The 14,792-nt window shown below is 35.7% G+C and overlaps 1 protein-coding gene across 1 annotated transcript in view; it reads right to left on the reverse strand.

Moving 5' to 3' along the window:
* Nucleotides 1–2,434: 2,434 nt before the first annotated feature.
* Nucleotides 2,435–14,792, reverse strand: part of LOC149285928 (bile salt export pump-like) — a 29,687-nt gene continuing 17,329 nt past the window's right edge. The window contains exons 14-27 of the mRNA XM_089494654.1: nucleotides 13,530–13,700; nucleotides 12,999–13,200; nucleotides 12,488–12,563; nucleotides 11,143–11,257; nucleotides 10,564–10,728; nucleotides 9,758–9,862; nucleotides 9,518–9,679; nucleotides 6,820–7,023; nucleotides 6,460–6,701; nucleotides 5,725–5,881; nucleotides 5,236–5,433; nucleotides 4,500–4,706; nucleotides 3,434–3,580; nucleotides 2,435–2,635 (exon numbers count right to left, since the gene is read on the reverse strand). Coding sequence (XP_089350780.1) covers nucleotides 2,435–2,635; nucleotides 3,434–3,580; nucleotides 4,500–4,706; nucleotides 5,236–5,433; nucleotides 5,725–5,881; nucleotides 6,460–6,701; nucleotides 6,820–7,023; nucleotides 9,518–9,679; nucleotides 9,758–9,862; nucleotides 10,564–10,728; nucleotides 11,143–11,257; nucleotides 12,488–12,563; nucleotides 12,999–13,200; nucleotides 13,530–13,700 — 2,352 coding nt within the window. The remainder of the gene's footprint in view (nucleotides 2,636–3,433; nucleotides 3,581–4,499; nucleotides 4,707–5,235; nucleotides 5,434–5,724; nucleotides 5,882–6,459; nucleotides 6,702–6,819; nucleotides 7,024–9,517; nucleotides 9,680–9,757; nucleotides 9,863–10,563; nucleotides 10,729–11,142; nucleotides 11,258–12,487; nucleotides 12,564–12,998; nucleotides 13,201–13,529; nucleotides 13,701–14,792) is intronic.

Consider the following 14,792-nt stretch of genomic DNA (forward strand, 5'->3'; position numbering starts at 1 on the left):
GCATACTTATTGCAGGGACTTGAATTGTACAACAACAGGAGTCACAGAGGGTACATCGACAACTGAGTCCTACTGTGCAACTCAACTATTTTTACAATTTGTTACGGGGAACTACTGGGTTGTCCCCAATAGCTACTTCAACACAGTAGAGCTGAGTCTTCATGGGTTTGGTGAGGGGTGTGGGTTGACCTATTAGCTCCCACATCCCCTTAAAGACTTCAGTGGTTCCTTACGAGGGGGCCAGTATGACCCAGCTCTACCTTGGTTTTTGCAGGGCTGGAAGGGGCTGCAGATACATTCAGAAGGGGTGGCCTCGTTGTTCCTTTGTGGCCCTGCAGTAGCACAGACACCTTCTCCATCTTTACTGACATGGTTAAAGCACTTTTGTTTTTTTAACGTATATCACACCAAGACCAAATCAAACCCAGATCCCCTTCTCAGTCTTCTTGACCTAGGGGAAATGTCATTTTTGCCTCATACAATGTTTAACTAAACTGGTGATAGAATGTCTCAAGTCTAGTTAGACATTATGAAAACCCCTTTTCCTTGATTGGGATTTTTAGATCACAAATAAAAAAGTGGATATAGACTTATTGGTTTAATGCAAGATGGAGTCTTTATTAGAGGATAATAACGTTTATTGGTCGAGCATAGAAAAAAAGAGTCCCACAAGCTTTCAGGTCATCTCTTCTTCAGATATTAATATTATAATATTAAATGTTATTACCTCAATTATTTCGTATCCCATGGTTATTAAGTGAATAAACCCTATTTCATCACAACCTAATCTAACCTTTCTCTATATATCAATATAACAAAATATACACAATAAACAAAACAGAAATACATTTATATTTAATATACTGCATTGATAAGAACAAATTTACTTATGATTATTTGGAATTTCATAACAAATTGATCAATTTGGTCAATCTGAATCACATATATTTAACATTTTTATCGTGGTATAATATGTAGTTTCTATGGAGTTCAATATCATTAAATATCTTTGTAAGTACAGAACAACAAGGTGGTTGCAGTAGAGGGGGCTGTTTCGAGTGCCACTAATCAGGGGGTCTCCCAGAAATTCCCTATCTATAATCCAATATCTTCAAAATATCATGTTTAAGTATTTTGTATTATCAGAATATTAATAATCTAGTACCTCAATTTTTTTTTTAAATGTCAGTTTTTTCACATAGTCCTCACAGTTTTCTAAAGTTTAGCAAGTTTCAATATGACAATCCCATCCCAAAAATTATTGTCATCTTGGATTTTTGCTGGTCCAGAATTCCGAATGGTAAAGAGTCATGTAGGCAGTTAGCATGACATGCATTTCTTTAAAATGATTATAGATTGTTATTTTGTTTGAGTCAGTGGAATTTTTGTAAATAATTTGTTATTTTAAAATCCAAAGATCGCATTTATTATGTGGTCCACAGGGCTGAGTTTTGTGAAGCACGTGGTGAAGTATCTGCTCTATGAACCAGTTTCCACCAAACTGAAAGAGCGGTATAAACCAGGACAAATATTCCTTGTAATTCCATGCCAAATAGATGACTGTTCTCAGTGACTTTCCACTGAATTTCTAACAGATATTTAGTGGTTCTTTTAGTCTGTGGACACTATAACTGTGTGCTGATACTTTAGATGTTTAGTATTTTACATTGTGTTGGGTTCTATAACACTGGTGAAACAAATCACTGTACATATATTAATAAATATTAAAATAAGGAAAACTGTTATTTACAGGCCAAGATTTTGCACGGAAAACTGGATGATGGTTGAGGTTCTAACTTTCCAATAGGTGTCATTGTTTGTCTGGTCATATGTAGCATGCAAATAATACTTATTCAGGTGACATATCAACGAGCCATTGAATATTTTATATTTTTACAACATCCGTATGTTGTATACAGCCAAACAAGCTAAGCCCGCATTTTGGTTTGACCTGGCTCAACAAGAATCATGTAGCTGGCCGTCCCACTCCCTTTAGTGCCCTCATTGCATTTCATCGCTTGAAATGGAGATTATCAGGATTTTACAGTATTGTAAAAAGATACTGTATTAAAATATGCATGTCTGTAAGTGGTATTGGAATGTAGTGCGCATGTATATGTTGTAAGTATGTGCTAATATCCATAATGTTTGGTTCTAATTGTCCTTTGCCACTATGATAACATTACAGAAAACACAAATGCACCATTTGCCAAAGCGAATTGTTATCTGCATGGTCTATACAGAAGAGAGTTCTTGGCCTTGTAACGGGTATAGTCAAAAAAACTATGTCAAAAGGAACAACAGAACTACAACACCAAGATCATCAATGCTGTGAAATGTTCGCTTTTACAGTATACTTTACATGATCTTTTCCCATTAGAATAAACCCTTCTGTTTGTTCTATTCCTTTTACCACTTAACCCTGTGTCAGAGATTAACTAATAGGTGCTCCTGTTGTTACAAGTTTATAATAAGCTCCCTTCTTCTCCATGAGCTCATCATGGGCTCCCTTTTCAATAACAATTCCTTGAGACATGACTGCAATGATGTCAGAGTTCTGAATTGTAGACAGACGATGAGCAATCACAATGCAAGTACGACCTTCTCTGGCTTTATCGAGGGCAGCTTGAACTGTCTGCAAAAGAAATAATACAATCAGTTGAACCTACCTTAACAATTTGTTTTGGTTTTCAACATTTCATTCTCATTCCACTGTAATAATAAAACCATATATTTAAAGAGTAAAACCATTCTCCCCATCCAGCCTGCCATTTTTCTATTTGCTTTCAGTCCCAAAATCTTCATGGCCCTTGTTGGTCTTATGTACAGGAGAGCTACATGTTTGCACAACGCATGCTGGTATGAGGAAACCCCAGCGGGTTTAGAGAAGAGTGTTATTTACTTAAAAACCAAAGCATGATCATGACTTTGGAAAAAAAAGTTCTGAATAACGCTGTGGAATGTGCTGAATATTTTCCTTTTACTGAGGGGCTTAATCGACATAATGTGAATTTCTGGTGAGCAGGGCCGGCCCTTGACCAAAGAATGGCAGAGGTAAGAGACCCTCTTGTCACTGCATAAGCCATGTCTTATTCTTCACTTTCAAAATCACAGATCCACGTCATCCAAACGTGGAGATTTCTATAGCACACCCTTCAGGTACAATGTATTCTACACATTGCTGGTATTTTGTGGACAAAGGCAAAGACTGCTAGTTAATTGAGATTAATCAGCTAAACCCAGCCTTTCCCACTTTGGAAACCTGCCAGGGTTGGCAAACTTGTTTTAAGAAACCCTTTGACAAGAAAATGTGAAAATGCAAATAGAAAGTGCAATAAACTCCCAAAGAAAGACACAGTTAAACATATTAACCCTGCTATAGATTTAATAATGTTAGTGTTGCTAGCCTTACCTACTTTCACTATTTTCTTACCTTTTCACTCTCTGTGTCCAAAGCAGATGTTGCTTCATCCAGTAACAGGATCTTAGGGTCTCTGATAATAGCTCTGGCAATTGCGATTCGCTGTTTCTGACCACGAGACAGCTGAGATCCATGCGCCCCCACATTGGTATTATATTTCTATATGTTTAAATAAGAGCACATTAATGTATTCTCACACTTACGAGTTAAATACACATCAGCCTTGTTGTTTTTTCTCACTGTTTTATATATCTAACATATTTCTACCTTTATGAATTATTTATTACCAATTAGAAATTTTAGGATCATAAAATGCAACAGCAAAGACTCCTGAAGCAGTACACTGTCATAAAAATAGATGGTACAAGACATTAATTGAATTTTAATAATTTAATTTAAAATTGCAATAAGATACATTTTGTTTCATTTTATATTCTCTAGAATAATTTTCCTACCACTGTAGCTAAAAACCATAGATTATCACATAATTTAGTGAAATAACAGTTATATGGAAGTAATTTATTACACAATATAATGCATTAATTTAAACAGTAAGCTGCTTGATCCAAAGGCAACCAATGAGGATAGACCCAGACTAGCCATTGGGTACATCAAGAAAATGCCCAGTGGGCCAGTGTCTAATAACACCACCCAACCACCATATTGGATTAATGCAGCCTCAGGCTACAGATTAACATCTGATAACGGTGGCTGGTGCTGATTATGTAACAAATCTAAGAATCTAGTTTTTTATATTAATGTAATTAATACAGTTCCTTCTGTTTTACTCATTATTGTGGGGGTCAGGACTGTAGAACAATGTGATACCATCATACGCATCCAGATAACAAATGAGATAGGTACATCAGGTAAGGAAAAAGGACAAAAGGTTGTGGGTAAGACAGTGAGAGGGACACATGGGCTGTACTCGTCCTCCATGGCCACCAGGCCTGAATTCACATGGACAGTAATCACCAAGAATTGATGTGTTAGGGAGCCAGGCCCTCAGCAGCTTCATCATAAGCATGACATATAAATGTCTTGAAGGCTTTACATTTATGTTTAGATGTATACTTACATCAGGAAGTTCCATGACAAAGTCGTGAAGCTGAGCTTTCTTTGCTGCCTCAATCACTTGGTCCATGGTGAGATCCTTGGAATTATCACCATATCTGATGTTCTCAGCTATAGTGCAGTCAAACAGTACAGGCTCCTGAGACACAATTCCAATTTTAGACCGTAGGAACGCAACATTGATGTTCTTGGAGCTATGTCCATCAATTAGCTGTGAAACAAAAAAACCTTTTTAAAATAATACAATAATCTGGTATCTGGAGAAAAAAATAATCATTAAAGGAAAGGCAATAATTATCCTACAGCATATTGTTTATGTTTTCATAAGAAAAGCCCAATAACGCATACACAGTGTACGTTTATTTTTCATTATTATTGCTTTCCCGTTTAGTGTATTTAATGTTAGCTATGGGATGTACACTGCAGATACGGTAAGTCTAGCGGTCCTAGAAGTTTGATGCCAAAATCATTCTTTAGCTCATATAATTAACTTTGTGTTTGGAAATAACGCAATTTCTGTGTTGGATTTTTTTTTCACTGGGAAATAAATAATAAAGTTTAATGATTTAATTTTGGGTCATTGTTTATTCAGGATTTTCTGCGCACAATTGTTGCAATACAGAAGGAAATACTTTATCATTTGCTATACAAAGCATTGTGTTTGCGTTCAACTTTTTTTTCTTCTGGTGATTTTATTAGATTTTTAGAAATATGTAACATTATATTTAGTAAACACTTACCACCCTGCCATGGTCTGGATCATAAAATCTTTCCAGCAGTTGTACACTTGTACTTTTTCCACATCCACTGCTTCCTACAAATGCAAGAGTCTGTCCTGGCTTTACAGACACGTTGAGACCGTTCAGTACTTGAATATCAGGACGGGTGGGATATGTAAACTTGCAGTTGATGAATTCAATACTCCCTTTAAAACCATTCTAGGAATATAATAAAATATTTATCATTGACTAGTATTTGTTCGAGTCCTTTAAATACTTAGTAGAGAATGATCTATGAATACAAGGAGATACGCATGATGTCACTTGGAGGGATTTGCCTACAGTAAGGGTTGATTGTGCTGTGTATTGTAACCTTTGGCAAGGAGTACGGAGTTGTTCTGGTGGCTTAGATATGATGACACTGAGGAGGTTTTGCTTGCTGTCTTAGATATGAGGCCTCCATGTTGGGTTATTGGGGAGGATATTGCATCATCTTTGAAAACCACTTACCCACTTCTCCCCCTCATCTGTATACAAAGTAATTTTTGGAACACGATCCACCAGTTTAAAGAAACGTGCAGCAGATATCTTAGCTTTGGCATAATCTGGGGTATAAGACGATGCTCTTCCCAGAGCAGTTCCGCTAGTCACAATGGATGATATCACTCTGAAGAGAGATAAAAAAAACATTGTGGGGTGTTATGTATATATATATATATATATATATATATATATATTTAAACACTCATCACATCATCATGTGATGTCATCAAAAATCTGATTTGCATAATGTGTGTATATGGAAAATGTCTAAAGTGCATTTTTGTGTAGTTGGCGCATGTGTGTACCTGGTGGTTGTAATAATAACTGATAAAGCTAGTACCAGCTCCAGTCCTTGTATATCCATGACTTGCCACCCTCCATGATATTCTTCCTCCACATCATCCTGCCAGAAATCCCTGCTTCCCACCCAATCTTTTCTACAGTAGAGGCTACCCCATCTTCCCTGTTCTGCTCTCCCACCCTGACCCTGACATATTCGATGTCCTTAGTATCATGCTTAATGAGTGTGATAATATCAAAGTAGACAAATATATCCATTCAATATTATAAACAATAATATAATATCAAATTGCTAAAAGGTATTGGTTGCTCCCATTAGATACATGTTTATGTGTTCTGTTCTAAAATATCAGTTTCTTTACAATAAGTGTTTATACAATTTAAGAGTAACCTTTGTATTACCTGAACACAAAGCTGTAATGCAGACCTTCTTTATCTACTAAGTACCCTCCATATCGGTAAGACACAGAGTTTGCAATGAAAACCACACACTGAGCAAACCCAAAACACAATCCATAAACGTTGGCTTTTTTTATTGCTGATCGGTACGGTAATTCCAGTTGTTCCTCATACATTTCCACAAATTTATTTTCCTTTGCTATTCCAGCAATAGTTCTGATGTTACCTAGAGCTTCGCTCGAAATCTAGAACACAGAATGAGCCAGTTTTGTAAATTAATTGATATTTTTGTTATATCTCTTTACTTCACTAACCAGTTTTTTTATGTATCTTATAAAAAGGAAGATAAGTAAATGTATTTACCTTTCCAGCTGATTCCATTGCATGTTTATCTTGATTTGCAAATCCAGTGAGCATTCTAGCTTGAAGGGCCCCAGATAAAGCCAAAAATGGAAGGAAACATGTGATTACAAGACTCAGTTTCCAACTGTAGTAGAAAGCGATGATTATGGCAACTCCTATGTTGGTGAAGGAGTTCACAATCATGCCAATCTGGGATCCAGTTGCCTGGAAATATGAGATTAACATTGAATTCATTAATATTTACTTATTGCTACATCTGGAGTAATCATCACATTTTGGATTAATATAATTGCTTGTAATTGTTTAAATCAATTAATTAATATGAATTGGTTAATTGGCATGTATCTAACTAGTTCATATATATATATATATATATATATATATATATACATACACCATTTTTTGACTAGTTTTGTGTGTGGCATTTTATTAAAACTGGATTTCCCTTGGTCTGCTTATGGCACCTGATTGCTGGACCTCAGGGGCTGTCCTTTTGAGCTCTGGCTGGGGTTAGAGTGGTGCTGAGTCCTGCCCACTGCTTACCAAGTTCAGCCTACTCCATTCTGTATTTTATCACCCTTGACAACATCTGCCTCCTAAGATCTGCCTTTTGCATAATCCTTGGGGTAGGAAAGACCGATTCCAATATATACTTTTATGATAAATTGATTACTATGTGATGCTTAATATAAAGTGAACAGATTCTTCTTTTAGGGGCCTACCTATTTACAAAGGACCCCACAAAGTAGCATCAATATCCATGTAGTCCTGGGATATACATTTCCCCTAGTGTCTCCCCTTTATTTCTCAAAGATCATTTTTTTTCACAACAGTTAGGCTAGGTTTCCACTTGGGTTTTTGTCCTGCATTATTTTCTTGAAGAAAAACACCAGGAAAAACGCCAAGAGTTTTTTCTGGCGTTTAGCCTTTCTGTGGAAATTGCTTTTTTGACCTTAGGCAGTTTTTCCAGCCTTTACAAGTTAGAAGTTTCACCCAGCTAAAAGGGATTAGGATAAATGGCAAGTATCTGCCCCCTCCTGATGTCATTTCCTTGGTAGAGTTCTACCTTAACATGCCCCGGCGGACCCTTTTGTCACTTTTCTGTGGTTTGTAAGGCATGCTTTATCCGAATGTCTGCTCCTCTAGGAAGATTGGCCCCAAATGATGGTGCAAATTTTTTGCTGTTGCTTTTGGCACGCAGGATCCAGTTGGGTATGTTTGTTTGTAATGGCATGTTTGTTCCAAATGGTGTAAAATTCAATATGAACTTTGTTTTGTGTGAAACTGTTTGTTTCCAGCCTATTTCTCGTAGGACACACAGATACTGGGTCCATCCTCTGCATTGTAACTGTGGAAAAAAACGCCATAAAAAACGCCAAGGCAAAACCCACATGGCTTTTTCATGCCGTTTTTTCTCTCCCATAGACTTCTTTTGGAGAAAAACGCCAAGATTTCCTTGCAAAAAACGCCAGAGTGTCAACATGCTGCGATTTTGAAAAACTGCCACAGAGCCCAAAAAAGCAGAAAAACGCGAAAGAGGACTGAAAAAACGCCAAACAGAAAAACGCCAAGTGATATGGCATTGTGCGATTTCCCATTGAAGAACAGCTAACATCTGGCTGCAGTGTTTTTTCACTAAAAAAAACGCCATGTGGCTGAATTGGCGTTATTATGGGCTTTTTTGCAAAAAAAAACCCAAGTGGAAACCTAGCCTTAGAGAATAAATTGCAACACTTAATTATACTTGTTTACATAGTACAGTACATTTACAGAATATGACATCTGCCTTACTAGCAGCATTATTATCGACTCAAAGCATCAGTATGAAATCATTTAACTGGGTTGGGAACTTTCATTTACTTAGTTGTATCAATTCATAAAATGGAAAACTTTTTTAAGCAATGCAATCAAGTGCTATAACTTTTTAATGCATAATTTAGACAAATTATTTTCAAGTATATTTATTGACCTTTCACTTTTAGGTTTCTAGTAGGAGACGCTTGATAAGTAGATTTTTAATACAACATATCATTATGAGATAAACTTACACCATGTGCGCTCATAAAATGAAATGCTTGACCTTTTACTTTAAAGCTCAGACAAACTCTACGAGTAAATGTATTCTCTTATTAGGCGGTCATTGTTATGTAACTCCACCGGCGACCTTCAGTTTGTGCATTAAAAAATTCTGGTCTATTAATGTTGTTTGCTTTGTTATTTACATTTTCTGTGGCTTTTTAACAGTTTATTTTACCTTTTTTCGTCTAACGATTTTTAATGGTCCATTGGTACACAGTATTTGGTTTAATATGGTGCTGACTATTTAATACATTTGCATATATCTTAATAGCTCCCAAGTGGTCAGAGATGGACCATCTTTGTCTTGGAGTGGTTGATGAGCCCTGGATAAGGCGCAGGGATTTATTAGGACTGTTTACGTATCTTTGGGACCTATCAACAATGTAATTAAATCATAGTTTCAGAAGAAGAATCATGTATTTTATTTTCATAGTTTACTTTCTAAACACATTATTGTGGTCAATTGATTTAGAATAATTCAAAAAGCAAAAAATATTCCAAACCAGACACTCCTTGGTCAAGAACACTTTCATGAGCTGCTTTTTTGTTCAAATCTACACCTTGTAACTACAATTTCTTGGAATATATTATGCACTAATATGCTTATTGTCTTTTTTACCCCTTGAACTTGAGATGCGTCGGTTGCAAGCCGTGTAGTCAATGCTCCAGGGCTGTTTCTGGGATCGTCAAACCATCCAACCTCTTGGCCCAACATAGACTGAAATCCGATTTTACGTAGCCTCCTTGTCAGCAGCTCTCCAGATTTTGCAAATGTGTAACCCTGAAACAGGATGCAAAAGGTTTACATTATGTGTTCTGAATCAAATCAATTTTAATAAAGGCAAACAGATATAGATACCTGTAAAAACTGAGTCAGAAAAGATATGAGTCCAATAGCAACAAAAAGCACACAGATTCCGTTAATTTGATTCCTTTGTTCTTGTTCATCGGGTAAAGAAAATGTCTGAAATGCAAACAAAATTGTTAGTGGATAATGAAGTGGCTTAAACTAACACATAGACCCCCACTTGGGGAAAGGAGTGTTCGTACATCATGTACCCTCATAATGGAGTGTCAAGAAAGTATTATTTGGCACCCCACCCATTCCTTTTAATTTTAAATAGCATAAATTTCATTTATAAGACATTTTCTGCTTTGCCTTGCTTTTTATCAATGTATTATTAGATAGACTCATATCCACCAAACATTCTGTACTCTTAATAAAGAGGAACATGAAAGAAAGAAAAAAGTCCAAAGGAAAGAAGAAATTTCCTCTGACACTTTGGGTCAAACAAGTTCCTAGGTGTGTTTATCACATCATTTGTGGATCTTATAGTGTAGCCAAACTATGGTTGTTGGAAATGGAGTGGCTGCCCAAAAATAGTAAGGAAGCAAAATAATCCAAGTCCTTCTGATGTCAATCAGGGATGAGATTGTCTTAGACCACAGGAGCTGAATTACTCTGGTAAAGTATGCAGTGTAATTGTTGTCGTACGCATACAGATGTCCTATTTATATAAATCTCAGTAAAACTATATATATATATATATATATATATATATATATATATATCAGCAATACAAACTAATATGATGAAATCTTTGTCCTGTACTTTAAAATATTAAAAGCAATTTGCATTTTTTTTAAAGTGCTGAACAATCTTACCGCAAGAATTTGACTGAACAGTAAGGCATAGAGAGGACTAACAGCCCCATTCACTGCGGCACCAAATGAACCAAATAACATATACGGCCATTCTGGAGCATTGTATTTTAAAATCCTGGCCACCGGTGCAGGCTCTACATTTTCATCATCATCTGGCGTGATGTCCTAGAATAATAAAGAAGGCTGTTAATTAAATGCATATGTTATGTATTATCATGACACGTTTATGACTTGGTTGGACCCCAGTGGTCTACAGGTATTTGTGTTTAAGGCAATTCCATGAACACAGCAAGTCTATTGCCCAGCTAAGGGAAATAGTTGTTTTTTAATGGTTAATGGGATTGAGTCTATAGCAATCGAAGTCTGCACAAAACTGGTAGCACAGAGGGCATTATTTATAACGAGCAGTTCTGGAGCAATAACTAGGGAATCCAGCAGCATGTTCTAGCGGATAAAAGTCTATTCTCATTATAAATACGGCCCATTGCATCACCTTCAAAGCCTTGCTGTGGCCAGAAAATAGTTGCAATTGATGAAAGCTTTTACGTTTTATTTTATTGAAGCCAATTATAATCTTACTGTTTTAGCTTGTCTTGTCTCCTCATACTGAGATGATGTATCCCCCATCATCAGCAAAGAAGCATCAGGAACGATGTTGGACAGTTGAGATCTTGAGCGTTGTCGAATAGAAGCCCTAAAACCAAAGCATGCCAGATGCTAACACATGAACCTTATCTAATATAGAAGAAAGTTCCGGTATATTAGAGGTGGAGGAGGATCCGGGTCTTTTTATGAAAAGCTTAGTCATTGGAAAATCTTATGTAATCACAGAAAAGTCTACTAAAAGTGCATGTGATTTAGAAGCAAGAATGCGCGTTTGTGGTAGTAATCTCGCAATATTTGAAATCAAGTCCAACTTGTATTTGCCAAATCACATTTGCACTTCAACACATTAACACTTACTTACAACTCACACATTTTAACCTTAAATCCTCAGTAGGGTTGCAAAATAACATAACTTTAAAAATGTAAAAAAGAAAGAAAATATATATATATATATATAAAAAAAACTCTAGACCTTTCTGGTAACCATTACGAGCCGAGCTGTCATTAAGGCATTACTTGACTGACCCCTCAATTTCTTAGTGAACAAACCCAAATAACAAACTAGTACTCCTGACGAAAAGGCAGTTGTTCAAATGCTGGCGGCGTTCATTTTAACCTGAGAAATAAAATTGATGGCAGATAACAACCATTTTGCCTGTCCAGTCTGCCCAATTGGTTTATGTAATGTGTGTTACATGTACATAGGATGGCACTAAATGCCGTAACATTTTGTATGTCATTTTGTGTAATTGATAGAATTCACTATTGTACTGCGTTGGTAGGCTTCACGGTGTACTATAGGCCTGACTTATAATAAATTGGCTTTTGTTGGTAGCAGTGCCTTCATATACGTAGAAAGGATTAGTCTATGTATACATTATCTAAATATTAGTCTTCTCGAAAACACTTTCTCTAACATTTACATTGTTTAAATGTGATCTTTAATGAACGTGTAAAGGGTATACAAATAATATTCTACGTTGGGGTTGAATGGTGCCTTATTCTCTTCCTACTAACATATATTTAATTAGGTACTATTCCATGTCATGTAATTCTGTCTTTCTTTGTATATGACCTTTCAACATATATAAACCTAGAACAATCCTCCTTTTTCCTTCACAGCCATACAATGGTATAAGGTATCACTTCCAAAGAAAGTGCTCAGTCAGAGGACCATAAGTACACTGTACACTGAAATAGCTCAGTCATAGTGGATGTTCTTTTGTGTTAATGATATGATTTTACTAAAAAAAAATTATTTGTTATAATTCAAGGAAACGGAACGTTAACAAATCAACAGACGTCTTATCACCCTTACCGCAAACTCGACTGATAGCTTCCTCTGTTAAACAGCTGCACTGCTTCAAGCGTAGGTTCCTGGAACTCTTTTGTTTCTTTCTCTGGGGAAAATATATATATAAAAATCAGGTTTCTATCACCAACTTTGATTGTACATAAAAATGATATTTAATCAGAAATATTCAATGTGCTTTAATATTCTCTATTTAATTGGGTTTTATCCCTAATTCAACATACCTATCCATATTGAGAAATGCTGGAATGGCCCTACATAATGCCAAGTCAAATCTTTCAATAAATCTAAATTAAATTAACTAGAAATGATACGGGTCAGATTCGCTCCCTCTTACAGCAGATACGCTCAGTTTTTTTTTCTGCAGAAAATATGTAAATTTAAATAAACCATTTATATTTAATGCACCCAATTTACAAAATATAAATATACAGTAACAAAGATTCTAATGGCAGATATAACCCAATTGCAGAAGAAGTGTGCGCTAAACTGTTAAAGGTTAACAAAAATGACTTACTTTGCTTTTGCATGTCATTAAGCGCCTTATCTCCTTGACTCTGCAAAGTAACAAGTGTGAAATAAACTCCTTTTCTCTCTAGTAGCTCATCGTGGGTTCCCCTTTCCACTGCTCTTCCATGCTCGAATCCAATGATCACATCGGCATTTTTTATTGTTGACAATCGATGTGCAATGGAGATAGTTGTGCGTCCAAAGCGAACCTAAACACAAAATGACACATTATTTAACTTCATGAACCACTCATTTATTTTAATGTACCATTTCCATTTAATGTACCATTTCCTTCCTTCCTATACTTCCTATACTGGACCCAGAGAAATCTGTAATATTTGTTACATCTGCCCTATTTTTCTCAGATTCATTGTAATGTGATGTAACTCGGACTTGGGCCATCAAGCTAAATACAATTGTGAAAGTTTGCTAGAATTGAATAATTAGTATATATTTCAAGAAAAGGTAAAACTTACAGAGAAAAGATTTGATGCCTCCTCAATTATACTCATTTATGTAACATTTAGTGGTTACTCACTTTATCAAGTGCTTCTTGCACAATTGCTTCACTCTCATTATCCAGGGCAGATGTTGCCATGTCCAACAGGAGGATTCTGGGATTTCTGACCAGAGCCCGGGCAATGGCAATCCTTTGTTTCTGTCCACCGCTCATTTGGCCTCCACCTTCTCCAACTAAAGTGTCGAATTGCTAGAAATATACAATATATGCTAAAGATTAAGTATGTACTTCAACTATCAGGTTCAATCTATATTATCCACATGACATGATTGTCGCAATTTCATTGGCTCATTTAAGTTCTCTTGGCTTCCATTTTGTATTCACATGCAAGACTTAGCTCACAAGGTGGTGGCATCTGATGGCTTATGGATATCAACACAGCTCTGTGTCTCCTTCTAAATAATTATATACCTATATATATATATATATATATATATATATATATATATATATACAATCTCATTGCTTGAGGTTGCCCAAGGAGATCCATTCTGCCCAATGCAATGTTACATACAGTTTAAAGTCATGTTAACGTATATATATAATATATATATTCTTTTTTTTAATATTAGCTGCATAGCTATTAGTAGTCACAAATATAATTATTATTACAAATACAACATATAAACCTATTTTTTTTGCAGATGAGATTCTGAGTTAGTGTATATGGTGATGTTTTGCTTTTTTATAAACATTTTTTAACAAAATTTTCTCACACGACAAAAGAAAAGGTGGAGAAAAAAGCTAATTTTAATAATGTTGACTGTCCTAAGTAACTGGCTACTTTAAAAAGAAGTGATGTTTTTCTCTTCATTTGATAATGTCACTAATTACAGGTTTCCTTATACACCATAATTCCTTAATCAAAGGGTTTTAGATGGAAGCCATTCTGACTCAACAGCTTCAGATGTATATATATAGCCGAGAAAACAGTATGTGTACATCACTTTTCTATTTTGCTTTCCAATACTGAAGAACTACCTTGAAACACTCTAAGGAGAGCAGAGGGCAGAAGACATGAGACTTCTCCTACTGCCTGTGCTGCTGGGGCTTGCAGCTGCCGGAGTTATTCCAGAAGGTAAGTGTCTAGCCAACACCATTCAATAAATTAGATTTATTCAAAATTAATCAAGGAAATAGGTATGCATACAAATAAAGCATATGGTACTAGTGGCATGGATGTTGTAGATGTATTTTGTAATCATTAAGAACTGTGCAGTCAAATTTAAAATCAAATAAGCAGCAAAGTGCGTATACTTCTATTTATGTTTAGTAACCACA

The sequence above is a fragment of the Sceloporus occidentalis genome, unplaced genomic scaffold (genome assembly GCF_023333645.1).
Source record: "Sceloporus occidentalis isolate IW3139 unplaced genomic scaffold, rSceOcc1.0.p SCAF_74, whole genome shotgun sequence".
In the NCBI taxonomy this organism is placed as follows: Eukaryota; Metazoa; Chordata; class Lepidosauria; order Squamata; family Phrynosomatidae; genus Sceloporus; species Sceloporus occidentalis.